Here is a 14480-nt window from a genome sequence, read left to right as displayed (position 1 = left end):
ACCAAATACTGGACCTGTTGACTTTAGTAGCCTGTCTCTGTCCAGTGAGTCCACCAAGGTTATGTTGGAAGCTGGTACTCCCGGTCTCTGTGTTGCTCCCTGGCTTGGAGTGGGGGTTGCTTTGTGGGCAGGTATCAGCGGTACTCTGCCCTGGTGCCAGCGCTACCACGGAAGAAGCCTGGTTGGAGCCTGGTTGTTGGAGGGGGAGACCGACTGTCTCTACCCCCTGTGCTGTAAGTGCAGAGACCACGGTCCCATCTGCACTGTTGTGGGGCTTACTGTCTCCCCCTGGTGCGTTAAGCTGCCGCTGGGGAGAGGGGGTAACAAGCTCCTCTCCGTTACATACTTCCAGCCGCTGGGGAGGGCGACCGACCGTCTCCGCTCCCAATACAGTGTCCTGCTGCTGGGGAAAGGAGACTGGGCTCTCTATTCCCAAAAAATCATGCTGCTGCTGGGGGTAAGGACCGACTGTCTCTGCTCCCAATACAGTGTCCTGCTGCTGGGGAAAGGAGACTGGGCTCTCTATTCCCAAAAAATCATGCTGCTGCTGGGGGACAGGACCGACTGTCTCTGCTCCCAATACAGTGTCCTGCTGCTGGGGAAAGGAGACTGGGCTCTCTATTCCCAAAAAATCATGCTGCTGCTGGGGGGCAGGAACAACTACCTCTGCCCCCTGTAACTCCGCCTGCCGCTTGGGAGGGAGTACACTGCTCTCCTCTCCCTGCACCTCACACTGCCGCTGGGGAATGGAGACTGGGCTCCCAATTCCCTGCAGGACCGGCGGAGAGACCTCGGTCCCATCTCTACCGACCACCTGGGGTCCTTCCCAGTAACATTCTACAATATCTGCCCAGCTGAATGGGTCTGGATCTGGGTCTGTCACCTTACCGTCCTGCTGAGCCTTCTCAATGGAGTGGAAGAGATCTCGGTAGTCCTGCTCCAGTTCCCACTCCAGGGTTGCTAGGTGAGCCAGGTCTTGCTCTACCTCATGGGGGTCATCCCACTCATGCCTAGCCTCCCTCTCATAGAAAATGTCCTGAAGTCTGGACTGTGCAGGGCTCCCGAAGTCAGGCTCTGCAAAGGACTCCCATAACAAGCCAGGACCATAAAACTCCTCTCCCTCTGGCTTGTCATGTTCGGCTGTCCAGGGTATATACTGTGCCATATACCACCAAAGCGCCTGGTAGGCATCCTCCAGCCATAGCTCCTGCCATACCCGGTGCTCTAGTTCCTTCACCCATTCCTCCAGGGGCTGCTCTCCCAGGAAGGGCATCCGCAGGGCCACTTGCTTCTGCAACCGCTGCTCTTCACTAGGGAGACTCTCACCCCGCTGGTATTGTAGATTATCCAGGGCCTGGTACCAGATGCCTTTCCTTAATGCATCCCGGCCATCCAGGTCCTCCTCCTCATATAACACTGCTGGTTCCATCCTGCTGCTGTCAGGGACGCTGTACTGGGACATGCGTTGTCCTTAAATTGTAGAATCCACAGAAATGGTGTCTCCTGTAGCTGTCCTTCTGGTTGTAGGAACGATCCCGCTGCTTGCCACCAATGTAACGGACCGTTTCCGCAGACAAGGGGTTAAAATCCGTTTAGGCGATAAGCCCCTTTCTGAGAGACAGGCACAGCTACTGCAGGACACCAACCTCCCGAACTGGATACAAAACAGCACTCCAAACTGGAACCTCACGAATAGCTGCTAGCAGACGAACAGGAAAAGCATACAATCCTGGCAATCGGTCTTCTAACAGCATACAGCGAATCCCCCCAATAACGAGACAAGGCTCCGTGTTGAGGATCAAGCAGTTGTCTGACTGTACTTGAAGTACAGCCTCTTTTATTCACAAAAAACAAACATAGTACTGCCCACAGGGGTTTGAAATACAACCAATCAGTAATTAACAACACATACAATGTAACTACAGCAACCAATCGTTCACGCCCCCAGAGGACCAGAATGAAGACGGGGACATAGGACAACATATCCCCACAATGCATCATGGTTTCCTCCTCTCTGTCCAGACAACCTGAAGAGCAATCCAATTATCTCTGAGGATAAAGGGAGATCGCCAATACACATGTGCAGACAACAGAACAGACATCACCCTTTAAACACACAATGGGACAATGGCACAATAGAAACACTCCCAGCATATTCCCTCCCCTTATCCTGAGAGGAGACTCAATTATACATACAGTTAAACATACTTTCTACCCAACTTTCATAACTCTAAAACCATACATCACATTCACATAAAAATTACATATTCACAATCAATCCATTCAGGGGAACAACATATTAAAAAATGGCATGAATCAGACCAGGGGTTCAAAAGTTAGTATATGGCCCATAATCCAGGGGCAAGAGGCCAGCAGCCAGTCCTCTCCAAAGCCCAGTGGCGAGGTTGGTTTCGCCACAGAGAGGGTGGGGTGATTCCCTCTATATGAGCTTGCAGCACCATACCTTAACTACTTGCTAGTGAGCCACCACAACCTACCACTATTTTATGTTACTATGTTATAGGAAAAGTGACGACATTAACTTCCTGCGTCCTATTCATAAATCAGCGATTTCTTTCCCTGCAGAGGACGGCGCTCACTGGTTATTACCTCCTCCTGCCCCCAGTTATAGGGGCCCTGCAATAACCAGTAAGCATTTTCCTTCCCTGCAGAGGACGGGGCTCACTGGTTATTACCTCCTCCTGCCCCCAGTTATAGGGGCCCTGCAATAACCAGTAAGCACTTTCCTTCCCTGCAGAGGACGGGGCTCACTGGTTATTACCTCCTCCTGCCCCCAGTTATAGGGGCCCTGCAATAACCAGTAAGTACTTTCCTTCCCTGCAGAGGACGGCGCTCACTGGTTATTACGTCCTCCTGCTCCCAGTTATAGGGGCCCTGCAATAACCAGTAAGCACTTTACTTCACTGCAGAGGACGGCACTCACTGGTTATTACCTCCTCTTGCCCCCAGTTATAGGGGCCCTGCAATAACCAGTAAGTACTTCCCTTCCCTGCAGAGGACGGGGCTCACTGGTTATTACCTCCTCTTGCCCCCAGTTATAGGGGCCCTGCAATAACCAGTAAGCACTTTCCTTCACTGCAGAGGACGGGGCTCACTGGTTATTACCTCCTCCTGCTCCCAGTTATAGGGGCCCTGCAATAACCAGTAAGTACTTTCCTTCACTGCAGAGGACGGGGCTCACTGGTTATTACCTCCTCCTGCCCCCAGTTATAGGGGCCCTGCAATAACCAGCAAGCACTTTCCTTCACTGCAGAGGACGGGGCTCACTGGTTATTACCTCCTCCTGCCCCCAGTTATAGGGGGCCTGCAATAACCAGTAAGTACTTTCCTTCACTGCAGAGGATGGCGCTCACTGGTTATTACCTCCTCCTGCCCCCAGTTATAGGGGCCCTGCAATAACCAGTAAGCACTTTCCTTCACTGCAGAGGACGGGGCTCACTGGTTATTACCTCCTCCTGCCCCCAGTTATAGGGGCCCTGCAATAACCAGTAAGTACTTTCCTCCCCTGCAGAGGACGGGGCTCACTGGTTATTACCTCCTCTTGCCCCCAGTTATAGGGGCCCTGCAATAACCAGTAAGCACTTTCCTTCACTGCAGAGGACGGGGCTCACTGGTTATTACCTCCTCCTGCTCCCAGTTATAGGGGCCCTGCAATAACCAGTAAGTACTTTCCTTCACTGCAGAGGACGGGGCTCACTGGTTATTACCTCCTCCTGCCCCCAGTTATAGGGGCCCTGCAATAACCAGCAAGCACTTTCCTTCACTGCAGAGGACGGGGCTCACTGGTTATTACCTCCTCCTGCCCCCAGTTATAGGGGGCCTGCAATAACCAGTAAGTACTTTCCTTCACTGCAGAGGATGGCGCTCACTGGTTATTGCCTCCTCCTGCCCCCAGTTATAGGGGCCCTGCAATAACCAGTAAGCACTTTCCTTCCCTGCAGAGGACGGGGCTCACTGGTTATTACCTCCTCCTGCCCCCAGTTATAGGGGCCCTGCAATAACCAGTAAGTACTTTCCTCCCCTGCAGAGGACGGGGCTCACTGGTTATTACCTCCTCCTGCTCCCAGTTATAGGGGCCCTGCAATAACCAGTAAGCACTTTCCCTTACCAGTGGGGAAAGAGCTTTTTGGTTAACACTTTAATAACCAGGCGTTAACAGACACTTTTTTTTGTGATTTAGCGCACACTGTGGTTCAAACGGCTGTAACCTTTGTATGTGTTCGGACTGCCAAAATAATTTTTGTAACAATTTTTCACTTGACACATAGGGCCTTATAATTTATTTTTTAGTTTTATTTTGGGGAAACTGTAAAAAACTTTTTTTTAAGTATTCTTTTTTTTCAAACTACAATTCCTTATTCTTTAAATATGCAAACTGACACCAAAATAAATTATTAGAACTAGTTCTCTATTTTGTGTTAGTCGGTTTGTTATATAATACCGTATGTAAAGTTTCACGTGATTTGGGCGATAATGGTAACGGTTTTGGTTGGTGTGGGTGTTTTTTCTTTTATGTAGTTTATTATTTTTTTTATCTTTTTTAACTTAATTTTTAATATATTTGTGCTACAAATAATATCGCCCAAGAGGTAATAAAAAGACCTTTGGGAGACACTGACACTTTCTGTTAATTTTTCACTTTTTCCTTCTACTTTTGTTTGTATTTTATAAAAATTTTATAGTATTTTTTTAAATAATTGGTTTATTACTTATTATTTAAACATATTTTTGCCACATAATATGTCCCCCAAGAGGTCATAAAAAGACTGTTGGGGACAATGAACACTTGACTCTTTTTTTTATTTGTATTTTATTTATTGTATTGTATTTTTTTCTATTATTTTTTTAAATATATTTTTGCCACATAATTTGTCCCCAAGAGGTCACTGAAAGACCTTTAGGGACACAGACCTTTCTTTGCACTATTTCCACTGTAACTGGCGCATCCAAAGGAAGCCATCCTGCTGTGGGGGCATTGACCACAGGCAGAGCTGTACAGGGTCTCCTGACCCTACAGCTCTGCGCTCCTCTGCCCCCATAGTGCTGATAAACAGCTTCTGCCTTCTCCTTGGCTCCCCCGCTGTCACTGACAGCCGGGGAGCTGTCCTGCTACAGTGCGGGAGCAGGAGCTATAATACTCCATCGTGCGGCGCTGCGGGCAGAAACAGCTCATTGCACGATTATCTGTGTTTCTGTCCAGGAGGACGGGGGCTGCTAACCCTGGCTCTGGGGGCCACATGCGGCCCTCGGGCTGTGCACCCCTGGTCTAGACACTTGATATGTAATTCTGTCTGGTTATGAAGAGGTGGGTACCCAGCTCAGTGCCTAAGTGGGCCGATCTGCTGTTCCGGAGCCTAGGAAAGCTGAGTGGGAGCACCAGTAACAGCCGTGATGGTCCCACACTGAACAGGAGATTTACCAGGCCAACAGATGAAGACAATCACAGGGGACGATCCTATAGAAAAATATCCACATTCTTACCCACAATATCCTCGTAGGTGTTCTCCTCTAAAGTGCTTTTAGAACCAGAGCGGCGCTTCTTCTCAGTACCATTCTCCACTGGTGACGGGGAACCCAAGGACTGGACACTGGAGGCGTCCTCGAACTCCAGAGATTTTCTATAAAGGGACAGAATGTTAAGAGGCCGTCACACACATATATATAACTGCAATTATAGCCAAGACCCAAAGACAAGTACAATATCTTCTTATATATAGTGATGAGGACAATCACTGGCGTAGCTATAGGGGTGACAGTGATTGCAACTGGGCCCCTAAGCCAGGGGGGCCCCCTTGCCAGTGGTGCTGTATATGTCCCTTTATAATATGCAGTTTCATTATGGAAGTGCTCACTAGTATGCAGGGGCGGAGGAGTGAAGCGCTGTACTTACCCCTCCTCCTGCTCGCTCTTCCCGGGCCCGCACACTATGATCGGACACTGCAGGCGGGCAGTTGACTGCAGCGTGGGCCCTGTGGACAAGAGGGCCGAGAGAGTGGCGGCAGGATATGAGGAATCTGAGAGGTCTAATGGGAGCCTGGAGGTCTGATTGGGGGTCTGGAAGTCTAATGGGGGTCTGATTGGGTTAGTTGTGAAGTCTAATGGGGATCTGGAGGCCTAGTGTGAGGTCTAATAGGGGTATTATATGGGTGTCTGGAGGACATTATATTGGGAGTCTGATATGTAGTTCTAATGGGGGTCTGATCTGAGGTCTGACATAGAGGTCTGGTCAGAGATCGGGGAGGTCTCATCTAGAGTTTTATATGGGGAATCTGATCTGAGGTCTGATATGGGGGATCTGAAAGGTCTGATTGTGGGTCTGGAGGTCCAATGGCGGTTTGGAGGTCCGATTGGGGGTCTGGAAGTCTAATGGGAGTCTGGATGTCTAATAGGGGTTTGTTTGGGGGTCTGGAGGTCTAAAGTGCATCTGACTGGGTTAGGGTTGGGTGTGAGGTCTAACGGGGGTCTGGAGGTCTAATGGGGGGTCTTATCTGAGGTCTGAAATTGGGGTAGGGTCTGACATGGAGTTCTAATGGGGGTCTGATTTGAAGTCTTACATTGGTATGAGATGGGGGAGGTCTCATCTAGGATTGTATATGGTTGTCTGATCCGAGGTCTGATATGGGAGTCTGATCTGAAAAGTAAGGGGCTATTTTTTGTACTGGCGCAAAATATAAAGGGATATTTTTGTGGTACCAGTGTTTTAAGAGGGGCTATTTCTGCAGTATAGTATTGGGGAGCACAGCGGACACAGTATTGGGGGTGGCAGGATGGGGTGTTGGGAGGATGATAAAAAAGTAGGAAACTAAGATGTCTGTTTGTTAAACTTTGCAGAGACGAGACACGGCTGAAAGAAGTCATCTTGGTGGTCTGGTCTGAAAAGAGAAGATGAGGAACGAGAACGTCTACATCAAAGGAGACGTTACTGGATGTAAGAGGTATGGGGCGCTGTATTACCCTGAATGTAAGAGGTATGAGGCGCTGTATTATCCTGTATGTTCTGTAGCGCTGTTTGGAATGTTTTCCAAGTATGTCTTTGAAAGGGGTGTCCGCTGTTTTTTGTTGTATGAGCGCTACCTTTGCTGCTCTATTTACCTGCTCATCACTGCAAATGCTGCGGCGAGCAGCTGAACAGCAGGTGCACCCCTGGCCACAAAGCCCTGAGGGGCAGGGAGCCCAAGCTAAACTCTTTCACCAGGGCCCATAAACCTTTAGCAACGCTCCTGTGTACCATGCTGGTATAACCTGGGCATCTCCTGTATATAATTATATATGTACAGCTGGTATAACCTGGGTATCTTCTGCATATAATTCTATATGTACAGCTGGTATAACCTGGGCATCTCCTGTATATAATTATATATGTACAGCTGGTATAACCTGGGCATCTCCTGTATATAATTCTATATGTACAGCTGGTATACCCTGGGCATCTCCTGTGTATAATTATATATGTACAGCTGGTATAACCCGGGCATCTCCTGTGTATAATTATATATGTACAGCTGGTATAACCCGGGCATCTCCTGTATATAATTATATATGTACAGCTGGTATAACCCGGGCATCTCCTGTATATAATTATATATGTACAGCTGGTATAACCTGGGCATCTCCTGTATATAATTATATATGTACTTACAGCTGGTATACCTGGGTATCTTCTGTATATAATTATATATGTACGTACAGCTGGTATAACCTGGGCATCTCCTGTAAATAATTATATATGTACGTACAGCTGGTATAACCCGGGCATCTCCTGTATATAATTATATATGTACAGCTGGTATAACCTGGGCATCTCCTGTATATAATTATATATGTACAGCTGGTATAACGTGGGCATCTCCTGTATATAATTATATATGTACTTACAGCTGGTATACCTGGGTATCTTCTGTATATAATTATATATGTACGTACAGCTGGTATAACCTGGGCATCTCCTGTAAATAATTATATATGTACGTACAGCTGGTATAACCCGGGCATCTCCTGTATATAATTATATATGTACAGCTGGTATAACCTGGGCATCTCCTGTATATAATTATATATGTACAGCTGGTATAACCCGGGCATCTCCTGTATATAATTATATATGTACAGCTGGTATAACCTGGGCATCTCCTGTATATAATTATATATGTACTTACAGCTGGTATACCTGGGTATCTTCTGTATATAATTATATATGTACGTACAGCTGGTATAACCTGGGCATCTCCTGTATATAATTATATATGTACAGCTGGTATAACCCGGGCATCTCCTGTATATAATTATATATGTACAGCTGGTATAACCTGGGCATCTCCTGTATATAATTATATATGTACAGCTGGTATAACGTGGGCATCTCCTGTATATAATTATATATGTACTTACAGCTGGTATAACCCGGGCATCTCCTGTGTATAATTATATATGTACAGCTGGTATAACCCGGGCATCTCCTGTATATAATTATATATGTACGTACAGCTGGTATAACCCGGGCATCTCCTGTATATAATTATATATGTACAGCTGGTATAACCTGGGCATCTCCTGTATATAATTATATATGTACTTACAGCTGGTATAACCTGGGCATCTCCTGTAAATAATTATATATGTACGTACAGCTGGTATAACCCGGGCATCTCCTGTATATAATTATATATGTACAGCTGGTATAACCTGGGCATCTCCTGTATATAATTATATATGTACTTACAGCTGGTATACCTGGGTATCTTCTGTATATAATTATATATGTACGTACAGCTGGTATAACCTGGGCATCTCCTGTATATAATTATATATGTACAGCTGGTATAACCCGGGCATCTCCTGTATATAATTATATATGTACAGCTGGTATATCCTGGGCATCTCCTGTACATAATTATATATGTACAGCTGGTATAACCTGGGCATCTTCTGTATATAATTATATATGTACAGCTGGTATAACCCGGGCATCTCCTGTATATAATTATATATGTACAGCTGGTATAACCTGGGCATCTCCTGTATATAATTATATATGTACAGCTGGTATAACCTGGGCATCTCCTGTATATAATTATATATGTACTTACAGCTGGTATACCTGGGTATCTTCTGTATATAATTATATATGTACAGCTGGTATAACCTGGGCATCTCCTGTAAATAATTATATATGTACGTACAGCTGGTATAACCCGGGCATCTCCTGTATATAATTATATATGTACAGCTGGTATAACCTGGGCATCTCCTGTATATAATTATATATGTACAGCTGGTATAACGTGGGCATCTCCTGTATATAATTATATATGTACTTACAGCTGGTATACCTGGGTATCTTCTGTATATAATTATATATGTACGTACAGCTGGTATAACCTGGGCATCTCCTGTATATAATTATATATGTACTTACAGCTGGTATACCTGGGTATCTTCTGTATATAATTATATATGTACGTACAGCTGGTATAACCTGGGCATCTCCTGTATATAATTATATATGTACAGCTGGTATAACCCGGGCATCTCCTGTATATAATTATATATGTACAGCTGGTATATCCTGGGCATCTCCTGTACATAATTATATATGTACAGCTGGTATAACCTGGGCATCTTCTGTATATAATTATATATGTACAGCTGGTATAACCCGGGCATCTCCTGTATATAATTATATATGTACAGCTGGTATAACCTGGGCATCTCCTGTATATAATTATATATGTACAGCTGGTATAACCTGGGCATCTCCTGTATATAATTATATATGTACTTACAGCTGGTATACCTGGGTATCTTCTGTATATAATTATATATGTACAGCTGGTATAACCTGGGCATCTCATGTATATAATTATATATGTACAGCTGGTATAACCTGGGCATCTCCTGTAAATAATTATATATGCACGTACAGTTGGTATAACCTGGGCATCTCCTGTATATAATTCTATATGTACAGCTGGTATGTTATACGGTACATCTACTTGTATATAGTGATATGGACCATGCTGGTATAACCTGGGCATCTCCTGTATATAATTCTATATGTACAGCTGGTATAACCCAGGTATCTTCTGCATATAATTCTATATGTACAGCTGGTATAACCTGGGCATCTCCTGTATATAATTATATATGTACAGCTGGTATAACCCGGGCATCGTCTGTGTATAATTATATATGTACAGCTGGTATAACCTGGGCATCTCCTGTATATAATTATATATGTACAGCTGGTATAACCTGGGCATCTCCTGTATATAATTATATATGTACAGCTGGTATAACCTGGGCATCTCCTGTATATAATTATATATGTACAGCTGGTATACCTGGGTATCTCCTGTATATAATTATATATGTACAGACAGCTGGTATAACCTGGGCATCTCCTGTATATAATTATATATGTACATACAGCTGGTATAACCTGGGCATCTTTTGTATATAATTATATATGTACAGCTGGTATAACCTGGGCATCTCCTGAATATAATTATATATGTACAGCTGGTATAACCTGGGTATCTCCTGTATATAATTATATATGTACAGCTGGTATAACCCGGGCATCTCCTGTATATAATTATATATGTACAGCTGGTATAACCTGGGTATCTCCTGTATATAATTATATATGTACAGCTGGTATAACCCAGGTATCTTCTGCATATAATTCTATATGTACAGGTGGTATAACCTGGGCATCTCCTGTATATAATTATATACGTACAGCTGGTATAACCCGGGCATCTCCTGTATATAATTATATATGTACAGCTGGTATAACCCAGGTATCTTCTGCATATAATTCTATATGTACAGCTGGTATAACCTGGGCATCTCCTGTATATAATTATATATGTACAGCTGGTATAACCCGGGCATCGTCTGTGTATAATTATATATGTACAGCTGGTATAACCTGGGCATCTCCTGTATATCATTATATATGTACAGCTTGTATAACCTGGGTATCTCCTGTATATAATTCTATATGTACAGCTGGTATAACCCGGGCATCTCCTGTATATAATTATATATGTACAGCTGGTATAACCTGGGCATCTCCTGTATATAATTATATATGTACAGCTGGTATAACCTGGGTATCTCCTGTATATAATTATATATGTACAGCTGGTATTACCTGGGTATCTCCTGTATATAATTCTATATGTACAGCTGGTATAACCTGGGTATCTCCTGTATATAATTATATATGTACAGCTGGTAGAACCCGGGCATCTCCTGTATATAATTATATATGTACAGCTGGTATAACCCGGGCATCTCCTGTATAATTATATATGTACAGCTGGTATAACCCGGGCATCTCCTGTATAATTATATATGTACAGCTGGTATAACCTGGGTATCTCCTGTATATAATTCTATATGTACAGCTGGTATAACCTGGGCATCTCCTGTATATAATTATATATGTACAGCTGGTATATCCTGGGCATCTCCTGTATATAATTATATATGTACAGCTGGTATAACCTGGGCATCTCCTGTATATAATTATATATGTACAGCTGGCATAACCTGGGCATCTCCTGTATATAATTATATATGTACAGCTGGTATAACCTGGGTATCTCCTGTATATAATTATATATGTACAGCTGGTATAACCTGGGTATCTCCTGTATATAATTATATATGTACAGCTGGTATAACCTGGGCATCTCCTGTATAATTATATATGTACAGCTGGTATAACCTGGGTATCTCCTGTATAATTATATATGTACAGCTGGTATAACCTGGGTATCTCCTGTATATAATTCTATATGTACAGCTGGTATAACCTGGGCATCTCCTGTATAATTATATATGTACAGCTGGTATAACCCGGGCATCTCCTGTATAATTATATATGTACAGCTGGTATAACCTGGGTATCTCCTGTATATAATTATATATGTACAGCTGGTATAACCTGGGTATCTCCTGTATATAATTCTATATGTACAGCTGGTATAACCTGGGTATATCTTACTGTACCTGTTTTGAGATCTGCGGTGATCTTTCTTGGGCCTCCTGGTGACGGGGGGTGCTGGCGTTGAAGGGAGAGGAGGAGGGGATACAGGTGATGTGGATGGAGGTAGATTATTAGGTTTGTTCCTGCGGCTTTTTTCAGCTTCATACTCAAATGTGCGTTTGGGTTTGGGGACAGGGTTCACGTCTGCTGGCGGGCTCTCGGGGGCCACAGTTGGACTACTAGAGTTTGCAGTAGTTCCTTGTTTTGTCTTTTGCTCCTGTTCATTTATGGAATTTACATTCCCAGATTTGTCGCTTGGACTCTCTAAAGTACCTGAAGTTATGGAGCGTTTTCTCCCAAGGTCAACACTGAAACAACTGCTGGGCAGCTGCGGCAGACCCATCCCCGGGTTCTCCTTCAGCGCCTGCTCGATCTTCTGGATCCTGTTCAGCACTGCAGAAGAATCTTTTCTAGGGCCCCTGACAAAAGCATTGGCGGGTTCTGTCCGACTGGATCTCCTCTCATACCGGTGAAGAGAGTCTCGCTCTGACGCTGTCGTCTCCTCCTCCTCTGTCTCTGGGTATGAACACTCAGAAAATGTTCTGCTCATTCTCCGGTATCCTTTAAAGTCAAATGTTTTTTCACTGCATGGCGATGTCAACATGCTGGGGCATCCTTCACTGGTGGAGCGGTCACCCGGGTCTCCTCTGTCCACAAAGAGGCTGAGACGTGGAGAAGAGTCTCCCCGGCACTCCCATTCTGAAATTTTACGCCGAATGTCGAGCACCTGGGAGCGGACAGCAGTTCTGTTGTGAGGTCGATTCCTCTGATTGGCAGCAGACCCCAGGGAGAGGGTGCTCCGGTTGATCACATCACCGTCTGTGGCCTCCAATACATTTTCTTTCTGGTTCGGGCCTTTAAACACTGAAAGTCTTTTATCCAGACAAGCGACGCTGACTGCTTTTGACAAGTGGTTGGCAGTGTCGGCCCCCGGGGAGCGCAGGCCTCTCGCGTTGGAGCCTCTCAGGGTCCAGTCTTTGATCACCAGTTTGTTGCTGGATATGTTGGAGAATGTGTTGGTTCTGCAGAAGTCCTCGCTGTCACTGAGAGGATACGATGCGGTCCTGACTGGAGACAGAAGCGGCGGAGGAGACACCGACTGAGACCTGGATAAAGAGAAGCACATCGTTACCATGCGGTGTCAACACGTGTCACTGAATGCAGAAAAGAAGGCTGTGGTCATGGAGAATATGTGGGGCCACGATGTTCACGTTTCTGTCGTCCTGCAGCAATGGAACCTGGCACGTTACGGATTATCAGGCATTCTGAATTATCAATCTGAAAAGTAAGGCTGGAATCACACATGCAGTTTTTGGTGCAATTTTATTTTAGTCAGATCTACAAGTGGATTCAGTAGGAAGGAGTTCTTGCTACTTCCCATTCCCATGGGATCTGTTTTTTTTATGTGGCTTTTTTATTTTTACATTTTTCTGGTGTTTTTCCCTACATGAAAACATTTGAAAATAAAATGCCATACCCAGAGCAAGCTGCAACTAATGGCACTGAAAAAACGCAACATAAATGAAGAATAACGGCACAAAAATGCACAGTGTGTATTATGTCTGACGGCAGACATCCGCTGCAGAGGAAATCTACTAAGGGCACTTTCACACTTGCGTTTTTCTTTTCCGGAATTGAGTTCCATCTTAGGGGCTCAATACCAGAAAAAAAAGGATCAGTTTCATCCTAATGCATTCTGAATGGAGAGCGATCCGTTCAGGACGCATCAGTTCAGTCCCTCTTACGTTTATTGGCCGGAGAAAATACCGCAGCATGCTGCAGTTTTCTCTCCGGCCAAAAATCCTGAACATTTGCCAGAATGGCAGATCCGGCATTAATTTCCATTGAAAATGTATTAGTGCCGCATTGACGGATCCGTTCTTCCGGTCCGCACATGCGCAGACCTTTAAATGTGTGAAAAAAATAAATACTGGATCCGTTTTTCCAGATGACACCGGAGAGACAGATCCGGTATTTCAATACATCCGTCTGAAAAAAGCTATCCGTTTGCGTCCGGATTGCTGGATCCGGCAGGCAGTTCCAGTGACGGAACTGCCTGCCGGAATCCTCTGCTGCAAGTGTGAAAGTACCCAAGACCAGCTTCTGAATGGGACTTCCAAAGTTACAAAGGTAGCACATTACAAAATGCTGCCAAGAATGCTTGTAAAAATAAAATAATGTATGAAAAATGCTTGAAATTCAAGGTTTTTGTTACTCACGAGCAAATCTGGTGAAAGTATAGAAAACCCTGACAGCCAGGAGCTCCAGACAAAGTGTCTCCCCGGATCTGCCGCAGCTCATTGCTTGCACATCATTCTGCAGCTTTGTCCTAGAAACTAATGCCGGATTATCAGATGCCAGATGAGAGGAATTCACCTTTATATGGACTTTATACATTGCT

The 14480-nt window shown here is 44.6% G+C and overlaps 1 protein-coding gene across 1 annotated transcript in view; it reads right to left on the bottom strand.

Annotated features, from left to right (window-relative positions):
- Positions 1–14480, bottom strand: part of DENND2B (DENN domain containing 2B) — a 127932-nt gene that overhangs the window by 77495 nt on the left and 35957 nt on the right. Inside the window, exons 2-3 of the mRNA XM_040410751.1 lie at positions 12043–13185; positions 5503–5639 (exon numbers count right to left, since the gene is read on the bottom strand). Of these exons, the coding sequence (XP_040266685.1) occupies positions 5503–5639; positions 12043–13185 (1280 nt within the window). The remainder of the gene's footprint in view (positions 1–5502; positions 5640–12042; positions 13186–14480) is intronic.

Source organism: Bufo bufo, chromosome 10 (assembly GCF_905171765.1).
Source record: "Bufo bufo chromosome 10, aBufBuf1.1, whole genome shotgun sequence".
In the NCBI taxonomy this organism is placed as follows: domain Eukaryota; kingdom Metazoa; phylum Chordata; class Amphibia; order Anura; family Bufonidae; genus Bufo; species Bufo bufo.
This window is presented reverse-complemented; position numbering and strand designations above follow the sequence as displayed.